The 20,745-nt window shown below is 43.8% G+C and overlaps 1 protein-coding gene and 1 long non-coding RNA gene across 6 annotated transcripts in view; both read left to right on the top strand.

Annotated features, from left to right (window-relative positions):
- Positions 1–19,029, top strand: part of LOC147021965 (cytoplasmic polyadenylation element-binding protein 1-like) — a 98,197-nt gene extending 79,168 nt beyond the window's left edge. For all 5 annotated transcript variants that reach the window (XM_085892453.1, XM_085892454.1, XM_085892456.1 and 2 more), the window contains 2 exons: positions 16,409–16,489; positions 17,109–19,029. In XM_085892453.1, coding sequence (XP_085748579.1) covers positions 16,409–16,489; positions 17,109–17,216 — 189 coding nt within the window. In that variant the 3' untranslated portion in view covers positions 17,217–19,029. The remainder of the gene's footprint in view (positions 1–16,408; positions 16,490–17,108) is intronic.
- LOC147021966 (uncharacterized) lies at positions 15–13,366 on the top strand. The gene is made up of 2 exons (XR_015061024.1): positions 15–5,178; positions 5,685–13,366. It is a non-coding gene; the product is annotated as an uncharacterized LOC147021966 (long non-coding RNA).
- Positions 19,030–20,745: the final 1,716 nt, after the last annotated feature.

The raw sequence follows: 20,745 nt of genomic DNA on the forward strand, positions 1-20,745 counted from the left end.
CTGTTAAAAGCTTCCACTGAATTTTACAACAGAAATTGAGCTTAAAACATTTTGTTGTTTGACTTTTCTTTTTAAATTCTTTTTTCACTTGCAAATCTGTATTGTGTAACCTTTGTCGTTTGTTTGTGGTACAGTTACTCGTATCATGTATCTATTCCTGTTTGTCTATTTATCAGTCTTGTATTGATTTGGAGCTTGTGTTTGTCTCGGTCGTGTGCTCATGAAATATGAGCCTTCGTTCCCATTCTCTTCATTCTTATCTCCTTTGCTTCCTATCCTCAAGCTTATTATGGATTCAAAACTTCTCTATTTAAAACGAAAACAAAAACCTCACTCACTTATTCTTTTGTTCTTCTCCATCACTCATTTGCTCATTCATCATCCTTCTTTTAATCTTCAAAATTTCCTTATTACCTCAGCAACCGAAGGTGGGTGGAGGGTATGTTTTTCACCCCTGTCTGTTTGTCTGTGAGCAGGATATCTCAAAAAATTGAGCACAGATTTAGACGAAATTTTGTGAAGAGTTTGGGTGTGTGATGAGGACAAAATCATTAGATTTTGGTGAAGATCCAAATCTGGACACTAGAATATTTAAAGTGATTCTTCACCATTGAGAGATGTAATGATCTGAAAAAGTATTCAACCCCCCTCTAAATTTTTCACATTTTAATGCCACCTGGGCTTATTTCATGATTCTTTCAAATAAAACTTGATATACGGAATCTTCACAAACTACTCCAAAGTGATGAAGCTAAAATTTCAGATATAATGTGAATAAGTTAGATGAACAGAGAAAATCAGATGATTCTCAGTTTATAAGTATTCAAACCCTTTCCCAAAACTCAAAATCTCCACCTCCGATATATATAGATACGTATATATACACTTTTTTTTTTGAAGGATCGTGATTCATGAAGCAAATTGTGAAGTTTCGTTCTCATAGCCTCGTTCCAAGGGCTCTTTTTGAATCTTCACTGAACCTGACAGCCTCGACTTGTGGCTCGTTTGTGGTGATGTTCCCAGGAATGATTTTTTAAGTGCTCAATGAGGGTTTTCTTTGTCGTTCATGTAGCTCCGACTCGCACTGGAACTCTTTCAGTTTTCTTCAATTTCCAAGTCCTCTTGACCTTATTTTTCAGATCCTGGTATTTGGTCATTTTCCTGATTTCTGTAGCATTTAGTCCAAAGTCGATTGAGGTCTTAATTCCCAATGACAATGCTGATTTTTGCTTTTTGTGTTTGAGCACTATGTCCGGTCGCAGTGCTTTGTTCGCAATGTCTACACTTGATGGGATCGTCTCATCATGCGTGAGCAATATGTGTTCATTTTTAAGGATTAGACTTTTTTTTTGTCTTTCCATGATTGTTCTGGGACCAGGATGTTGAAATGTTTACAGATGTGCCAGTGGATTACTCTGAAGACACTGTCATGTCTTTCTGTGTACAACTGTTCCAGCATGAGTTTTTTGGGGGTGTTTTTTGCATCCTGAAAAGTGGTGGTTGGTACTTTGTTTCTTCCCAAGGAAACCTGCGTTTGCCGATTGGCACAATCCTGCCATTTCCTTAAAAGTATTGGTGTGGTGTCCTTGGTCTTGGGTGCTGATGATGACTCGTCTCCATCACAACAAATTTGACTTCTTCATAGCCATTCCAAAGAGCCTTCCTTGTCAATCTGTCCTGTTAAGGTTTTTATGCCTCCGCACCAAGGGTGCCAGAGGCATTATGTTTCAGGGTTGTCCATCCGTCCGGATTTTCGTTTACGCGATAACTCAAGAAGCAAATTGTAGAATTTCATCAAATTTGGTAAAAAGGCAAAGTAATACAGGGCAATTAAGTGATTAGATTTTGGCCCAGATGTGATAAGGGTCAAAGGTCAAGGTCAAACTCTGAAATTTTACTGTTTACGCCCTAACTCAAATATTGGACAATTTCGTCAAACTTGGTACAAAGGTAACGTTAGACAGGGCAATTAACTGATTGGATTTTGGGCCAGATATGATAAAGGTCAAGGGCCAAATATGTCAATACTCGAGTGTTTGTGCGGGAGAGCGGAGGCATACCCGTCGACTGCGCACAGTCGAATTACCCTTTAGTTTTATTTTTTGAAATCTTCCTGCTCTTGTCCATTCTCCCATTTGTTAGAGTGTATCTGCTGATATTTCTTTTTGCAATCTTCGTTTTTTTTACCCTCGCCAAAGGAGAGGGTTTGGCGTTTGGGTATATCTGTCTGTCTCTGTTTTCTTTGTTTGTTTGTCCACACAGAACTTTCATGTTTTTCTCCGCAACCGCTTATTGTCGGATTGAGATGAAATTTTCACCACAGGTGTGACTACTCATGTCGAATGTTCATCATAATTATGACGTCATAGATCTTGTGATGTGGCAGCCATGTTGCAAAAACAGAAAAACTTTGGACCTCTGTATTCCTGAAACCACACCAAGGAAAAAAATTGAATCTTGGCACATAGCAAGTTGTACTCATGGGGAATAAGTATGATTTTTTTTCATGACATCATAGGTGCCTTTGTTATGGTCATAATTGCATATGTATAACTACATCTGATCAGTATGATTTTTTTTTTTGGAGGGTCATCTCGGGATAAAATGGTCCACAGAAAAAATGACGTCATAGGTTATGTCATTTGGCAGCCATATCGTTTGAAATATATATAAAAAAAAAACCTTCAAAAATCTTCTTCTCTGAAGGTGCTGAACAGAGATCGAGGCAAAACTTTACATGTATGACAGCCTTTCCATGAGGAACAAAAGGTTTACACACATGACATCATAGGTCACATGGTTTGGCAGCCATATTGGACTTACCCTGAAACAAAAAATCTTCTCCACGGCTGGACAGACCGAGGAGAAACTTCACACAAATGTTCCCCAAGCCTTGGGTGTACAAGTTTGTAACAGAATAATTCATGGGGCACATGGTTTGGCAGCCATACTGGATTGAAGAATAATCTTAAATGTTTTCCCTTGAACCGCTTAATCAATTGACATGAAACTTCACAATCATGATCTAGTAGTGATGAATACATGTTTTAAATTTCAACTTGATTGGACACATGGTCTGGCAGCTATAATTATTTATTTATTTATTGAACAAGGTTATTTTTGATGGGTTTTTTTTTTTTGTTTGATTTTTTTTCTTCTTCTTAAGGCTCACTTGGCTGTGCCTGGATGAGTTTGAATGTACGGTAGCAGCTGAAATGTGAATCCTATTCAGGTTCCTCCTTTTGACTTCATCTTTGCTTTTTGCTTGTTCGGGTTCCTTCTAGTCTTATGACTCCAATGCAGGACTGTACCTATTTGGTCTTTCATTTGATTGGACTTGAATTTATTTTAATCCCATTCAAAATTCAATTGAATAGTAATGAAGAACGTCATGGGTCAGGTGTCCAATCAAAGTGGGACGTCTTGGTACCTGGTCATCACAACCAGCAGTTATAAAGTGGCAGGTCTAATTATTTCATCAATTGCGTAACACCTGTACACAAACGCCACAGAAAAACTACACGAATACCAAACAAAACAAGTCCTGATGGGGGTCTGCAATCTCTGATTGTGCTCTCCAGTTTTCTTTGCAATTGTTGGGGCTTTGGTTGTTTGAAAGACCAGGTAGGACTTGAAGATTTCACCTGGATGTAATCAGTAGTTTAACTGAAAACTTAAGCTCCTCCACTTATCTAAGGTGTTTTAAAGGGGAACCCAAATGCTCAGATCACCTTGATGCTCACCTTTCCCTTGATGCCCTTCTAAATAGATGTCTTTTTCTGATTTCTGAATTGTAAAGTAGATAAATTTGTGATGAAAAGTCAATCTTCTTCTTCAGATTAGCCACGACATCACACCCAGAAGTAGACCACCAGATCTGTACTGTGTATGGGTTACATTGTGGTATGATTTAACTCGAATGGCAAATGATTTTCCACAAATATGCCGAGTCGATGCGTCCTTGGTGCTTTTATAGTAATACAAACTGAGATGGTTTCATGCTACACCAATGGTTGAAAGACCCCAAGTTTGCCAGAAATTGGACGAGGTTTGTCCGAAATACCGAGTGTGGATCAGACCTACAAAATGATCTGTTTTGTGCTTGGAACATTTTGCAGAGCACTGTTATGAAACAGAGATGGCTAGATGTTGTGGTTATCCACCATGATTGAGAGTGCCATCCCCACGATTTAAGCGGAAGAAACGGTAATCGCTCAAAACTAACACCATCTCTTCCGAGCTCCCAGTACATGTACATGGACAATTTGAGCGGTGAATCAAACATCTCTTGCCATTGCCCAGCAGTTACCACAAGAGCACCTGAAAATATTTATCTATTATCAACACAAATTTCTGCAAGTCAAATGAACCATCTATTTATAAAGGAGAGAAAGTACATATTCATCATCCACTCATTCGAGAGATTATTTGACTAAGGATGCCAAAACTTTCAGGGTCCCACCCCCTCCCTCAACCATCACCCTCACAATACCCACCACCATCCCACCCACAATCATGCCCACAATACCCACCACTACCCTCCACCCTCCTCCCCCCTCCATAATCCCCCCACCCACTGGGGAGGGACATTGGCACCTCACAGACATGACAGTGGGACACGGCATGGACACACATTGTGTCCAGGGAAAGTATGAAACTGGACGATACCGTAACTTACAAGACACCTGGTCAGTTTGCAATGGTGGGACAAAGCATTCGTCACCCATTTTGTCTGTCGTGTCAGCTGTCTTGAGATAATGGGTATTTCTGCTCGAGTAATATTCGAGGACCAGTCAATGAGGACCTTAAAATATTTTTCACAAATTGTTTTATTGCATGTACGTGAATAACAACTGTTATTTTTCAACATGATCTCCATTGCTTTCAATGCAATTTTTTCCAGTGCTTTACTAAAGCCTGGATTCCTCTAGAAAAATATATATTTTGGCTGCTTGTGTAGGCATTCCTGCATTGCCTCTTTGGACTTCTTCATCAGATCGGAAAGTGGTTCCACCAAGCGCCTCTTTTAGTGGTGCAAAGATGTGGTAATTCGAAGGGGCGAGGTTTGGCGAGTAGGGTGGTTGAGGAAGACGCTCAAAATGCATGTCCTCGATTGTTGCAGCTGTAGCGTGGACAGTATGGGATCGAGCATTGTCATGCTGCAGCAAAACACCAGTGGTGAGTAGTCCATAACATTTTGATCTGATTGCTGGTTTCAGATGATTTAAATTTTTTTTTATTTTGAGGTCCCACAATGGTGCATTGGTGAATGGTCCTTCTGGGCATGTAATACTCTACAAGTGGGCCTCGGCTATCCCAGAAGAGCATCAGCATCACTTTTCCAGCGAACGACTGTGCGGAATTTTTTTGGGCTTTGGTAAAGTGGTATGGCGCCACTCTTTGCTTGCCTTCTTCATTTCCAGCTGAAAGTAGTGGACCCAGCTTTCATCCCCAGTCACTATGCACTCTAAGAAAGCATCGCCTTCTGTTTCATAATGTCGCAGAAGTTCTTCACATGCATCCACTCACCATTCTTTCATTTCGGGTGTGAGTCGTCTAGGCACCCACCTTGCAAACACTTTGCGGAAACCCAGCATGTTGTGAATGATATGGTGTGCTGAACCATGGCTCATGTTCAATTCGGAGACCACTTCATCCAGCATAATGCGACTGTTTTCCCTTAGCACGCGCTCAACTCCTGCAACCATTTCTGGTTTGTCGGCTGTGTGAGGCCGGCCTGAGTGAGCAGCGTCTGCCACACTTGATACTCCACTTTTAAACTTCTTGTCCCAGTTGTACACCTGCTGAAGCGATAAACATGCATCACCTTCTTGCATCTTCGTTCTGCAATGGATTTCACTGAGATTCACATCCTCACTTCCCAAGAAACGGATGACAGAACGTTGCTCCTCCCAAGTGCATGCTTCAAAGAGCCACCATCTTGAAACTGCTCCACTGATGTCATATGCCACATTGTTGCCAGATCTAAAACAGGTAAAACATGACTTCGCCAGTAGAGTACGTGGTTTAATCTGTCTTGCGAGCGCGGTGCACGGGGTTACCGTGCAGGGGTGCTGTATCGTGGAAGGTTTGGCCAAGCCGGGCACGTTGTATCGTGTGTGTTATTAAAGTTGATTTCAACCTCACCAAGACTGGTGTTTGGCCTTGGTGCACCGTTGGGGATTCCCTTTAACCATTATGGCGTAGTGGCAGCGTCGGCATACGATTCCACGCACTCTTCACCCCGGAGACCGATCGACAGAACGTCACTGTTGTGAGAGCCATCTTCGAACCCCAATCGCACCTCACAAGAAGGTGAGCGACCAACCAGCTCACTCTGTAGCTGTGTCATAAACATTGTCTGTACAACGTGCCCGTCGTCAAAATGGCCACCATGCGCCAAAGCAGTGGTCACTTAGCAAGAGTGAAACGGTGAACTCATTTGAAAATTGGAGACAATTTTCTTTATATTTTATCACTCGATCCCAACTTTGCACCCTTCCTCACTGAGGGCGTCACCTGGGAGAAGAAGAGCAGAGCGTTCCCTCTTCGTGGACTTGTGGATGTTTGTGAGGATGTCCCCGTTGTGCAGCGTCACACTGCCCAACAGAAAGTCACCGTACTGGAAGTTATGCTGGGTCAGATTGCAAACTACTGCCCTGTGATATCCCGCAACACCATAGTCCGAAACTCCACCTCTGTAGTCAACATATGGCAATCGATTCGACAACATTTTGGATTCCAGTTGACAGGCGCACACTTCATTGACTTTGCAGCGATACGCCATAACCCCAAAGAGCGCCATGAAGACTTATACCAACGCCTGATGGCATTTGTGGAGGATAACTTGCTTCGACAAGATGGCAGCATCTTCCACCATAACCAGGCGATCACGGAAGATGAGGAATTATCTCCTTCGTTGGAGAACTTTATTGTGCTCACATGGCTTCGCCTTGTCCACAGTGGACTCCCCGGACTCGTCAAACAACGCCATGGGACTGAACTCAGGTCCCGCACTTTAGCCTCCATCAAACCGGAGATATCCAGGTGATATCAAACAAACCCAGGTGCTTGACTCACTATTAGATGAGCTCCATGCTGCTAAAGATACAACATCCTTGTGCACTTCAACGTCTCGACCACAGGTCCCCCGCCCGGCACCGTTCCCATCATCGTCAAAACCTCGTCAAGTATTTTCGGGGACTCGTTCCAACAACCTTACGAAGTCCTGTCCTCTCTGCAAACAAGTACGCCGCACTGATTACAGTCATTTCCTCAGTGAGTGTCCTTTCCTCCCCGAACGAGATCGTCGGTACATCACCAGAGCACGCCATATGGCTGACATAACTGAAGAGTCAGACGACGAGTCTGGATACGTAACATATGCCCATATGGACAAGGTAGTTAATAACATGGACTATACAGAACCGTCCACTATCTCGCGTGTCCAGACTCGTCAGTCTCCATGTCTAGACATCTTCCACGGCCACCACACAACCCAAGTTACCATCGACAGTGGGGCCACGGGTAACCTGATTCGTGAGAACTGTAAGGAGGTTTGGAGCCAAGATTCAGAAGAGTGCACAGTCAGCTCGTCAGGCTGATGGGTCTTCCCCTCTTCAAGTGGTTGGTGAGACCAGACTGACATTGACTCGCGACGGAAGGGAATTTCAGTTTGAGGGCCTGGTTGTCGAAAATCTTGACGTAGAAGTACTAGCAGGAACACCTTTCATGGAGTCTAATGACTTATCAATCCGCCCTGCGAAGCATCAAGTCATCCTGGGTGACAGCACCACATACGTTTATGGTTCTCAGGAAGGGAGCTTTAATCGCCATGCAGTACGCCGAGCTCACGTCGTACGTGCCCCACCCCACACAACTACTCTGTGGCCCGGTTAGTTCATCGAAATGGTCCTTCCATGTGACATGTCGAGTATCGACTCAGCGTTCGCACTCGAACCTCGCACGGATGCCCCCAGTGCGAGGTCGCTGCGACCCATTGAGTACTGGCCCCCACCGAGTGTCATCCGTAGCATCAGCGGGAAGATTCGGATCCCCAATTTAACTCACGAGCCACGAGTTCTCAAACGACATGAGCAATTTTGCCAAATCCGCCCTCTGTCCATACCCGAAGAACACCCAGATGACTTTACCGAGACCAGCCTCCCCCCCGCCCCCAAATTAAAACGCACACTCACTTCACTCTCAGGACACTCTTCGACTGTCACCCTCGACCCTGACAACATGTTCGCTCTTGATACACGATCAAAGTTTTGTGCCCTTCTTGAAGAGTATGATGAAGTGTTTTACCCAGTGTTTCAAGGCTACAATGGTGCTGCAGGCCCCCTTGAGGCTGTTGTTAACATGGGTCCTGTTCAGCCTCCACAACGCAAAGGCCGTCTACCACAGTATGCGCAAGATAAACTGCGTGAACTACAACACAAATTTGATGACCAAGAAAAGCTTTGAGTCTTTGCTCACCCTGAGGACATGGGGATTAATGTGGAATACCTGAATCCTTCATTCTTGATCAAGAAGCCCAGTGGCAGGTTCCGCTTAGTCACAGCCTTTGCTGATGTGGGCCGATACAGCAAGCCCCAACCCTCTCTTATGCCAAACGTAGATTCCATCCTCCGCAAAATTGCTCAGTGGAAGTATCTAATTACTACCGACCTTACGAGTGCCTTCTACCAAATCCCATTATCTCGCCAGCCCATGAAGTACTGCGGTGTAGCCACACCCTTCTGGGGAATGCGTGTGTATACCAGATCCGCTATGGGTATGCCTGGATCAGAGACGGCACTCGAAGAACTCATGTGTCGCGTCCTGGGTGATCTCTTAGAGAAGGGGACCATCACCAAACTCGCTGACGACCTCTATTGCGGTGGTGACACATTAGACGAACTTCTCCAGAACTGGAGAATGGTGTTGCAGGCTCTGCGTAAATGTCGACTTCGCCTCTCTGCTACGAAGACGATTGTATGTCCAAAGAGCACCACCATCTCAGGATGGATCTGGTCTCGCGGTACTATCTAGGCCAGCCCACACGTGTGGCTCCACTCTCTACTTGTTCGGCTCCTGAGAAGGTCAGGGGAATGAGATCCTTTATCGGGGTATATAAGGTTCTCGCTCGTGTTATCCCCAACTGCTCCGCTCTCTTATCCCCCTTGGATGATGTTGTGGCTGGATGCCAATCACTGGACAGAGTTGTGTGGACTGATGAGTTACATTCTGCCTTCCACAGAGCCCAAGCTGCTCTTTCGTCAGCACATACAATTACTCTTCCTCGTCCAAGTGATCAGCTATGGATCATGACGGATGGTTCTGTCAAAAAACACAGCATTGGATCAACTCTGTACATCACGCGCAATGGAAGACCTCACCTTGCGGGTTTTTTTTAGCGCAAAGTTACGCGGACGCCAACCTACCTGGTTGCCATGTGAAGTGGAGGCCCTTTCCATTGCTGTATCAGTAAAACACTTCAGTCCCTTCGTTATCCTATCTAAACATCATGCATCCATCCTCAATGATAGCAAGCCGTGTGTAAAAGCGTATGAGAAGCTCTGTCGTGGCGAGTTTTCAGCGAGTCCTCGTCTATCCACATTCCTGTCCACAGTCAGCCGCTATCAAGCGACCGTACGACACCTCGCAGGATCCGCCAATGCCCCATCTGATTTTGCCAGCCGCAATGCACCAGACTGTACCGACACCTCCTGTCAAATTTGTGCATTCATAAGACGTGAGGAGGAGGCCGTAGTCCTGCAGGTGTCAGCCCAAGACATTATTTCCGGCCGAACCAAACTGCCGTTCACCAACAGAACTGCCTGGATAGCAGTTCAGGCAGAGTGCGCAGACTTAAGGCGGACTCATGCCCACCTGATTCAGGGCACCCGCCCATGGAAGAAAACAACCAACATCAAGGATGTCAAACGTTACCTTCAGGTTGCGTCACTTTCCAAAGATGGCCGAGTTGTAGTCCGTCGTGACAAGCCCTTGTCCTCAGCATGTGAATGCATTATTGTCCCACGTCAGGTAGTCAATGGCTTACTAACAGCATTACACATTCAACTGGATCACCCGAGTCGTCATCAACTCAGTTCTGTGATTCACCGCTATTTTTATGCTCTTGACTTGGACAGAGCAATCGATCAGGTAACCTCGAGGTGTCACTAATGTGCTGCATTGCGCAACATTCCTCATACCATTACCAAGCAGTCCACTGGAGAACCCCCTGGTGCTGTTGGTGTATCCTTCGCAGCAGATATCATCAAACGCAATCACCAGCTAGTTCTCATATTGCGAGAATGTTCCACTTCCTACACTACATCGTGCATTGTGGAGAATGAACAACACATCACTCTCCGCAACAACTTGATCTGCTTATGCATGGAGCTCCGGCCATTGGATGGACCACTTGCTGTCATCCGCACCGATCCGGCTCCTGGCTACACACGTCTTGTCCATGATGAGCTTCTTCAACATCACCGGATGTGCATCGAGATTGGTCACATTAAAAATCCCAACAAGAATCCCATCCCCGAGAAGGCAGTTCGTGAATGTGAAGACTAACTACTACGACAGGAGCCGATGGGAGGACCAGTAACTCCACTAACCCTCGCACTGGCCACCGCCAGTATGAACTCACGAGTTTGTGCACGGGGACTCTCGGCCCGAGAGATGTGGTGCCAGCAGGATCAGTTCACCAATCAACAAATCCCTTTCTCGGACTTACAAATGATACAAGCCCAACACCATCTTCGTTCCATTAACCACCCCCATAGTGAGAAGTTGAAGGCACCCATGGGGTCCGTCAAGCCCAATGTGTCAGTGGAAGTCGGTGATTTGATCTATTTGTACTCTGATCGTAACAAGTCATGCGCAAGAAACCGCTACCTCATCTCTGCCACCAATGGACCCTGGTGCAACATACATAAATGTGTGGGGTCCCAATTGAGGAGTGCAGCTTATCGGGTGAAAAAAGTCTGAATGTTACAAAGTCTCAGACTACTGGAAGGATACGCTCCCACTCCCTTGTAATCGGGGATATGGTGTTGCACAACAAACCGAGGACGTATGCCTCCAACCAGCAACAAAACCACCAGACCCCCCCCATTCATCCCCTATGAGCTGTCTTCACTGACCGACAGTGCTGAATCCTTCTCAATCCCTAGTAGCCAGGCACCAGATCTAGGTTCTGATGCATCCCCGAGGCTTGACACCTGTAGACCTGGTTACTCCAAAGCCATCGGCGACACTTGTGAGGAACATCCAACGGTGTCCCCAACCGTCTCGACACCAAGACGCTCCAACCGTGTACGTTACCAGCCCAAACACTTCGAGGATTTTATTTTGGATGCTTAGAGTCATATTGTGGTCGCAATGCTTGCAGAAACTCTCATGGGACAGAATAATCCCCGAGACCGGAGGGTAGTCTACCCGGTGATGGTCTCAGTGTATCTGACTGACTGGTACATGATTTATGTGATCTCCTCCAGGTTAAGTGACCATTATCCTTGTTTAACTTTGTGTACTCTGCCTCAGTATTTGAAGCCATGTACTGTCATCTACTTTCTTCATTTATAACACCAAGCATGATAGTAGATAAATGACATCGTAAAAAAAAAAAAGTGGTTACGCCAGTGGAGTACGTGGTTTAATCCGTCGTGCGAGCGTGGTGCACGGGGTTACCGTGCAGGGGTGCTGTATCGTGGAAGGTTTGGCCTAGCCTGGCACGTTGTATCGTGTGTGTTATTAAAGTTGATTTCAACCTCACCAAGACTGGTGTTTGGCCTCGGTGCTCCGTTGGGGATTCCCTTTAACCATTGTGGTGCTTCCCCATACATATAACATATGTCGTCTTCATCTACACACATTATATTCTCACATTTACATCGCCATTTTAAGGTTACATATTGACTGGCCCTCGTATAAACCGATTTATTAATTAATACAAAATCTCTACCTTAGTAATCGTCAATTGAACAGAAAATCAAATCCGACCAAGTTTAAGTGATCATGTGACCAGTGCTTTCATCTTTGCAAACACTTCCACATTCTTTCTCTGAATTGCTCATGCAAGGCTCAAAACAATACAGCTCCACAATTCCCCTGAAAGCATTTCCATTAATAATTTTGTCTCCAATAGTTTCTTCAAAATCCCACTGATCAGTATAAACATTCTGAGAACCTTCAGAGTTGCTCATGACGGTGGAATCGGCATCTCAATCTATGCTTCACATGCACTGTTTCTCTCTAAAGCCGCCATTCAGATCAATGTGGCTTCAAGGTGTGATGTCACTGGCGAAATCGAAAATCGACACACGAGGGCTTTTTCGACACTGTGATTGGCAAATAATAATTCCAATTTTATGTTTTTGTTCCCTTCAATTCAGTCCGTGATGATTCTTAATGATTTTCAGAAGAAAAGAAAAAAGTGTTTGGGTTCCCCTTCAATGTGCAAATCACTTGGTCAACCAACATGGCACACAGGAAGACCAAGGAGGTTTCCAAAGGAATCAGATTATATAGTGATGGAGAAGTACCGTTCATGAGAGGGTTATAAGAACATTTCAAAATCGCCTGTTATCCCTTTTGAGTACGGTGAAATCCATCATTAAAAAGTGGAAGACCTACCACCAGACTCAACCCAGATCAGGTGGCCCATCATGTCATCAGCCAGACAAGTAGGCAACTGGTTCGGGATGTCACTGTAAATCCAACAATGACTTTGAAAGATCTGCAAGGCTCTATGTCGGAGATGGGGGTCAGTGTTCATAAATAAAGAATATCCTGTTCCCTTCACAAAGCTGGCCTCAATTGTCAGGTGGCAAGGAAACCATTACTGAAAGACTCATCTAAAAGCTTGGATGGAGTTTGCAAAAAAAAAAAAAAGAATCTTGATACTGCAAGCATGTGGAGAAACCTGTTATGGTCAGATGAGACAATAATTGGACTTTATCGTCTAAATTCAAAGTATTAAGTCTGGTGCAAGTCTAACACTGCCCATCACCCAGTCAACACCATCTCTACAGTCGAGCATGGTGGTCACGGCATCATGTTATGGTGCTGCTTTTCATCAGCAGGGACTGGCAAGCTTGTCAGGAAAGAAGGGACAATGGGCGGTGCAAAGTACTGGAGAATCCTTGATTAGCCTGCTTGAGTCAGCCATGCATCTGAAACTGGTAGGAGATTCACATTTCAGCAGGACGTTGATCCGAAGCACAAAGCCAAAGCCTCACTGAAGTGCCTGAATAAGAAGAAAATAAATATTCTTGAGTGGCCCAGTCCAAGTCCTGACTTGAGCCCAATTGAACATTTATGGCGAGACTAGTGGGCAAAGATTTCACCATCTCACTGTGCCAAGCTGGTAGAGATCTTCCCAAAAAACTCGGAGCTGCAAAACGTGTTTCCACCAAGTACGTACTGACCTAAGGAGCTGAATACTTTTGCAAACAGTGAATTTTGATTTGGACTTGGTTTTTGCAGGTATTTATGACATGTAACCTTCTATAAACACTGTTTTGTTTAATCACTGCAGTTATGAATAAAGAAGTTCATTTGGAAAAATTGTTTCTCCATAATTTGTAATTCATCAAAATGTCGCATTATTGGTGGGGGGTGACTACTTTTGCAGGCCACTGTTGGGCCAAAAGCGATATATAGCACGATATCTCAAAACATTATCGATGGTTTCGAACAAAACTTGGTGGACAGGTTGGGTGTGTAACAAGGAAGAATTGGTTCAATTTTCGTGAACATCTGGATCCAGATAAGAATTTATTTATTTCTTTTTTAATTCTTTACCATCGAGAGATGTGGCCAAAAACGGTAGCTGGCACTATAATCTCAAAAAGTTGTGGATGAGTTGTGACAAAACTCAGTGGATGGATTTGTTCGGTGACAAGAACAAACTGATTTGATTTTTGGTTCAGGTCCGCAACAAGATCAGGCCCATCAATGGGATACAAAATGTAAATTGTTTAGCGAGCGTGGTGAAGGTATATGCTCTACCGAGTGTTGTTCTAATTCCTTTCTTTCTTGCAAAACATGCTGATGATGCATTTTAAACAACACATGAAAGGGTTTATTCATCTGTTGCTTCGCCCGTCCCTTGCTCTCTCCGTTAGTCTCCCATTTTATGTACATTCCTCTGTTTAGTAAATGGCTCAAATTGAAATTTGGAATTCTATTGCAACTTTACACTGGTATCCTTCATAAGAAGAAACTCATTTTACAGACTTTGTGCTGTTTCTCTTTGAACCATTACCGAGTTTGCCCTCTCCTGTTAGACCCCGGGTTATATCAGGGATGTGTTGGTTGAATTTCCCTAAAAAGAGGGTAAAATATCCTGGTAGCGAAATAAAATTTGGTTGCGAAACGTGAGTAAAAACATTACTCATGCCTATTCTCCCGTCATTTCAAAATTTAATGTTGAGCTTTTCAATGCAGCACAAGAAGCGGCCACTTTTGACGGGAGACGGACAGATGGATGGATGCACAGACAGACACCACAGTTCACAAGATGTAATCAATGACTTCCCTTCCAAGGAACTTCAATGCAGAAAGAGACCACTCAGCCCATCAAGCTTGTACAATGGTTGCCAACCTGTGATGGGTTTTTTTGTTGTTTACTCGAAGAGCTAGATCACTCAACGGATCAGGATGCACCAGGACAAAAACGGTAGCATGGGTAGCGGGGAAACAATAGTGGAGCTGAAGGACAAAATAGAGGATGAATATGTAAATATTGGGGTAGGGAGGAATGGGGTTGACAAGATGGATACAGAAGGAAACCTTTTCCTACCCCACCCCCTTCCCCAATTCTGCCTATCTCTCTTCCCTCTTTCCCCTCCTGTCCCTCCCTCTTTTTCCTGATTCTGCCCCACTCCCCTCTCCTCCCCCTCCCCTCTTTCCCTCCGCCTCCCCCCTTCCTTCTCTCCCCTTTCCCTCTCCCCCCAATTCTTTCCCTCTCCCCTCCCCCTTCTTTCCCTCCCCTCCCCTTTTCCCCTTCTTTCCCTCCCCTCCCCTCTTCTCCCCTTCCTTCCTTCTCCCCCTCTTCCCCCCCCTTCTCTATATGTCCATGCTCTATCCTTTTTAAATGGCTTTAATTTCCTTTTCTTGTGTTTTTTTTTCACGTTTGTTATTCAGTTGTTACATTTATTTATTAGATTTGATGTGCCATACCACACTCATTGCTGAGCGTCTGTGCCACCAAAGCAGCTTCCTGAGCAAGAGTTATATATTATGTGGTTTGCCATTGCCTTCCCAGCAGTCGTTCGGGCAGAAATTTGTAATTTTGCCATGGTGCCGACGATAACTCACCCACTCATCATGAAGGACAACGTGGAGATCTATAACGTCCACCAATTAATGTTGGAAGACAGGACGCCCTTTGCTCATACAGGCTCTTGCATTGGCAACATGCAGTTTAATGTCCATCGGAGGGACAACACACCTTGATGATTAATCCGGCCTGTGAAACACCAGGATGACATTTTATAGCTGGGTTGGGATTCAAACTCATGTGAGCTTAGAAGCGAGTGTGTGTACCTTGAGGTCATCCTGTCAGTCAGATCATATCTTAACGCACTGTTGATAAACAAATTGCAATTCCATGTTTTATTTATGCATAAAAAATGTTTAAAAAAATAAAAATCAGATATTTGGTAAAAGCATGTATTATGTAATAATGTGGGCATCTTAGTCAGTGGCGTTCTAGTTCCAGATGATATGCACCATAGTCAGAGGCAAATTTAATAAGCCCGCAACATCAACAACACGTTCACCAGCATCGTTTCGCCGAATAACATCTACTTTCACTTCTTGGGTAAATTTTACACTTCCTCTTCACCACTCAACAGTGGAGTGCATTTCTTTATGCAAAGACTTCGCCACATGACGCAAAGACGTTCGTGTACAGGATAGGTGGAGGCAAACGCTGAGGTGATGGATATGAAAAGACGGATGCTGTCAGCGACGCAGATGTGAGTTGAGGTGACACAAATCAGGTTGTGATTTTAGTAAAGTGAAGTAACGTAAATCAGGGTATTACTGACTGCTGAGATTCGTACGACTGACTACCTGTTCTTTTTTAGCTCTGTCTTTATACTGATCTGGTGCTTTGAAGTTTTAAGATGATTGATTCATGAAAGCTATCACCATGTGACTTTTCTTTGGCCCATTTCATTTTTATCCAATCAAATAATTGTCATATTTGTATTTTTACATTTTTATTTTTTTATTTTTTTTTTTTGCTTTGATTCCATTTAAAACTCCAGTCAAATGATGTGCTCACTCCTGATTTTGTGAAATTGGTTTCTCATGCATGACTTCCTCTTCCCTGCTCACTTTGCTTTCATTTAACAATTTGCATTACAAGATGGTTTAAATTCTCATTATTGTGGTCCAGGTCCAGATTGACCCATATCTGGAAGACTCTGTCTGCCAGCTCTGCTGCTCCCAGCCTGGGGCCTTCTTCTGCAGAGAGATGGTAAGCTTGTTTGGTTGACTTAGATGGCACGTCCAATCGAGTTTTGCTGTCCGATTTGGTTTTGGGATTGATTTTTACCTGTTCTCCACACATAGGTATCGGAACAAAACGGTGCTGTTGAATGTAAAAATAAAAAATAAAAAAAGACAAAACTTGCCCTTTGAAGTATTGCAAACTACCACAGTTCACCTTTTATGTAGAAACGGATCGATTTAATTTATTTGCCTATTTGTAATCTTTTATTGATGCTTTGAAGCCCCAGTAGGGAGACCCTGAAAATCCAAAGGTTAGGCATACAGATGTTTTCAGAATTTGGGAGCGGAGGGGGTCATTTATTCTAACTGTTTGGGGGGGGGGGCATTAGGAAGGTCGTTGGAGTTGGAGGTATGTCAATATTTTATTGGGTGTGTGACAAGGAGGGAAATTGCATTTGCTCATGACAAACTTTAACTTTGCTTCCACACAGTAGAAGCAGCAGTTTGTTTGAATTTTTATTCAAATTGAAATGCTGTCTTTCTGCTGGAAAGGTGTTTATAAATTATCTCATGTACCTTCCTCCAAACGCATGATGTTTTTCTTTTCTTGTTTCCACCTACCCTCGTTGCACAACTTTTTCCAGATATGCTTCAAGTACTTCTGCAAATCCTGCTGGCATTGGCAACATGCTGTTGAGAGCCTCCGTTTTCATCGCCCACTAATGCGTAACCAGAAAGGACAAGACTTGTAACTCCCCATCACCTGGTCATGACCCTCAGCTTACACCCTCTTCAAACCTCTTCTTCCTCTTCAAACACCCTCCTTTTCTTTCCCTCTACTCACATTTTCACAACTACCAGGATGATGTTCTTAAGACTTTTTGTATTTTGTTTCTCAAGTGCATTGTGTATTCCACAAAAGGCATTTTTAAATTTTCCTTATTTTGTTTTTATGTTCTTGCTCACCCTCTCGTTCTCCCCCAGCCAATTCTCTTCTCTCCACTCACCACCCCTCCTCTTCTCTCCCTCTCCCTCCCCCTCCTCTCTCCCTCTCCCTCTGTCCCTCCACCATCTTTCCTCTTCCTTACCTTTCCTTCTCTTCCTCTCTCTCTCCCATCAGTTGGAGAGTTTGAGTAATATTCTTATTTTTTTTTAATTTTCCTTTGGTTTGTATTTATTTTTATTATACTTATTGTTTTAAATATCAATATTATTATTTGAAAGTGAAATTGCAATTTATGAGTGAATGTAGCTTGCTCTCCTGCCGGTTCTGGAGATGCTGAGGCTTGACTGTGGTTCATCAGTGATTGGACCTTGCAGTGGAATATGATGGTTTCAAAAGCTTGTCACGTTTCTGAAGTTTCAAAATGATTTTGTTGGTTTAGGTAAAGGAATTGCTGTTGGTTATCAAGATCTAGGTATGAAGCAAGAAATTTGCATTTTCTTTTTATTTATAGATTTTTAAATTTTTTTCCTTGTTTTTTTTTTGAGATTTGGTGGGGTCATTGTTTGAGGACACAATGCGAAGGGGTGGAGATAAGAGTACTGGATGGGAAATAGGTGATGAGGTGTTCTGAGATGCAGATTATTATATATGCAAAACAAGTAACTTGGCAAGCACTTATCCAACATTACCTGTAAGCGCTGGCCAGTAATGGGCTTTGCAATTAGGCCTGTTCTCACTATCCACCCTCTCCATATGCTTCCCATTCCTCCCATATCCTGACTGTGGTCTCAAACCCAGGGTTTTCCGAGAACTCCCCAGCCAAAGCCTCTTCCCCTCCCCGCAAGCCCGTGGGGTTTTTAAGCCAAGCGAGCGCACTGTCATTTTACGCCCTGGCTGGTTATTTTTAAGGTTTTTTGCCAAAAAGCTGATTTTACATGCAAATCCGTCAGTTTTAAACCCAAGCGCTCGGGGAGCATCAGGGGGGTGGGGATGTGGCTTAATGGTGGTGGGAGGGTAGCTGTTTTGGCCCAGGGGAGAGGTTGCAAATGGGTGGTTTTGTTTTTGGTCGGAGACAGCATTTCGCGATTTGTAGGAAAAATGCGCACAGCTTTTAGTGTTTCTGCACCTTTTATTTGCACTATGTGGGCGATTTATCTCGCTCACCTGAATTGTAAGAAGTTTGCAGAGGCCGAGAGGAAAGGCACCTTGGCTTAGTCTCAGGATAAGAATTTTTTTAAAACGGTTTTTTTCTTGCAAAATTGTTTTACACTGTTACCCTTTCTTTTCTTTTTTTAAAGAAGATGAGAAATATGAACCCTTGTTTCTGTGCCTAAGATTGGCATGCTGACGACTTGATTTCTTCTTTGGTATTGATCTGTTTTGTTGGCATTGTTTTGTCACGATGTGCTGTGAGTTAAAGGCCCTTGTTTTGGGCCTGCGATGTGGTGTGGCCCTCCTTGGCCAGGCTTCCACGTCCTGTTATACCCCTCACCCTACCCCCTCCACCCCTCCTCCGGGCTTGTCCTGAGATCCTGTCACCGTCACAGTGCTGGGTGTGGCCGTCATGTCGCATTAGCGGCTTGCATGGGCTGAGAATAAATAGCACGAAGCAACAGAAATGGGCTTTGTATTGCTTTTGCTTCTTCATTGTGAATTGTGAAACCTGAGACTTACCTTGGCCCCTGATTCTTATGACATTGAGTTATTGCAACATGTTCTTCAATCTTTGCATTTTACATAAGTCTGAAGAAGTGAAACAAAAGCAGATGACAAAACCAACAGAAGTGGAAGAGTTGTTGGAACTGATTCTTGCAGAAAATGCTTGGTAAAATTATATTTTGAGGTTATTCATACATGATCAGCCTTTTTGAAATCTGGAAAGGCAGAATGGAATTTCTATTTTTTTATTTGTTTTTTTCCCCTCCACAAGATCGGGATTTGTGGAAGAGCAAGGTGATGGAAGGTTAAAAGGCAACAAATGGACAGAAAAGAGGGGGGTGCAATCGTTGGACAATAAGCAAAGGAATGAACAGGAAAAGAGAGGGGAATGGAGGAAACTAATTTGTAAGATGGCGGGGTAGGGTTAATGGAGGGTGGGGAACATCGTGGGTTGGGTTCGAAAAGAAAGGGTAACAAGTTTAAAAAAAAAAAAAAGACAAATGTCATAGTCATCGTTGTTTTAGTAATTTTGCTGAAGGCCCGGTCACACCTTGACGTTTTAGCCAGCGATGGCAACGTGTTAAAATTTATGTAAAACGCTGGCTTACGTTGAACTTTTGATGTTTTTTTTAAAGATTCGGACGTATTCATAGCGACTTGGTCTTATGTATAACGCATTGGTAACTACACAGAACGTTTCGTTGTGTTATAGATAACTTGTACCAACGAATGCTGAACCTGTTGTCGGCCTACACAACCGATGCCCAACGATAGTCTAACTCAGGCATAGCGCGTTGCACGCATCGCCGACGATGTCGTGACGTAGCCTATTAAAAGGCTGACGCACAACGATTCAAATCATAACTGCCGTAGAAATGGAAGGGTCAAAATCGCGGTCACACCTTGGCGATCTTGCCAGCGTATGCCGACGTAACAAAAAGTGTGTCTAAAACGTTGGGGGCACGTCAAATACGGTATGGGTAAGTTTGGTATACGTGAGTAGAACGCTAAATACGCTATCATACGTCGTAGTAAGTAGAGTACGTCAAGAAATTTTGAACATGTTCAAAATTTTACGACGTACTCGGCGTATGACACACGTTCCGCATGCGATGGGGATAAGTTTTACACACGATATGTGGACGCTTGCACACGTCCACAAAGGCTACTTATAAGCTACTCATAAGTCGAAACACGTCGCGGTAATGTCTTTTTTACACGAAACTTATTTCTAACTTATGTTTGACGTGCTTTGAACCAATTCTTTACGTAGTCCCAACACACATCGACGTATGTAGACGTATTCCAATGACGTCTTCCGGTCGACAAAAAAAAAAAAATGAATGTGTTTCTAGGTTACAACTGCCATATAAAGACGTGTTCCCAGCGGTTTTGGGAATTGGTATATAAAAATGGTGTTCATAAAAGGGGAACCCAACAGTTTTCGAGTTCCTTTTTGAGTTGATGTCCATGTCAGCAGTAACAGTATCAGTATTAGTATTAGTATTAGTAGTAGTATTAGTAGTAGTTTGTTCATGTTGGCAGTAGTAGGTGAGTGTGAGGGGGAGGGTGTGGGTTATGATGGATCGTCCTTGCGTCCGCGTGTCCACGGGTAGGTTCATAGGCTGCCACTCAACGATTTAAATGGCTGCATCTCCACTATTGAAAGTAGACGC

Source organism: Eptatretus burgeri, chromosome 8 (assembly GCF_056783735.1).
Source record: "Eptatretus burgeri isolate ZD-2024b chromosome 8, Ebu_testis_v1, whole genome shotgun sequence".
NCBI lineage: Eukaryota > Metazoa > Chordata > Myxini > Myxiniformes > Myxinidae > Eptatretus > Eptatretus burgeri.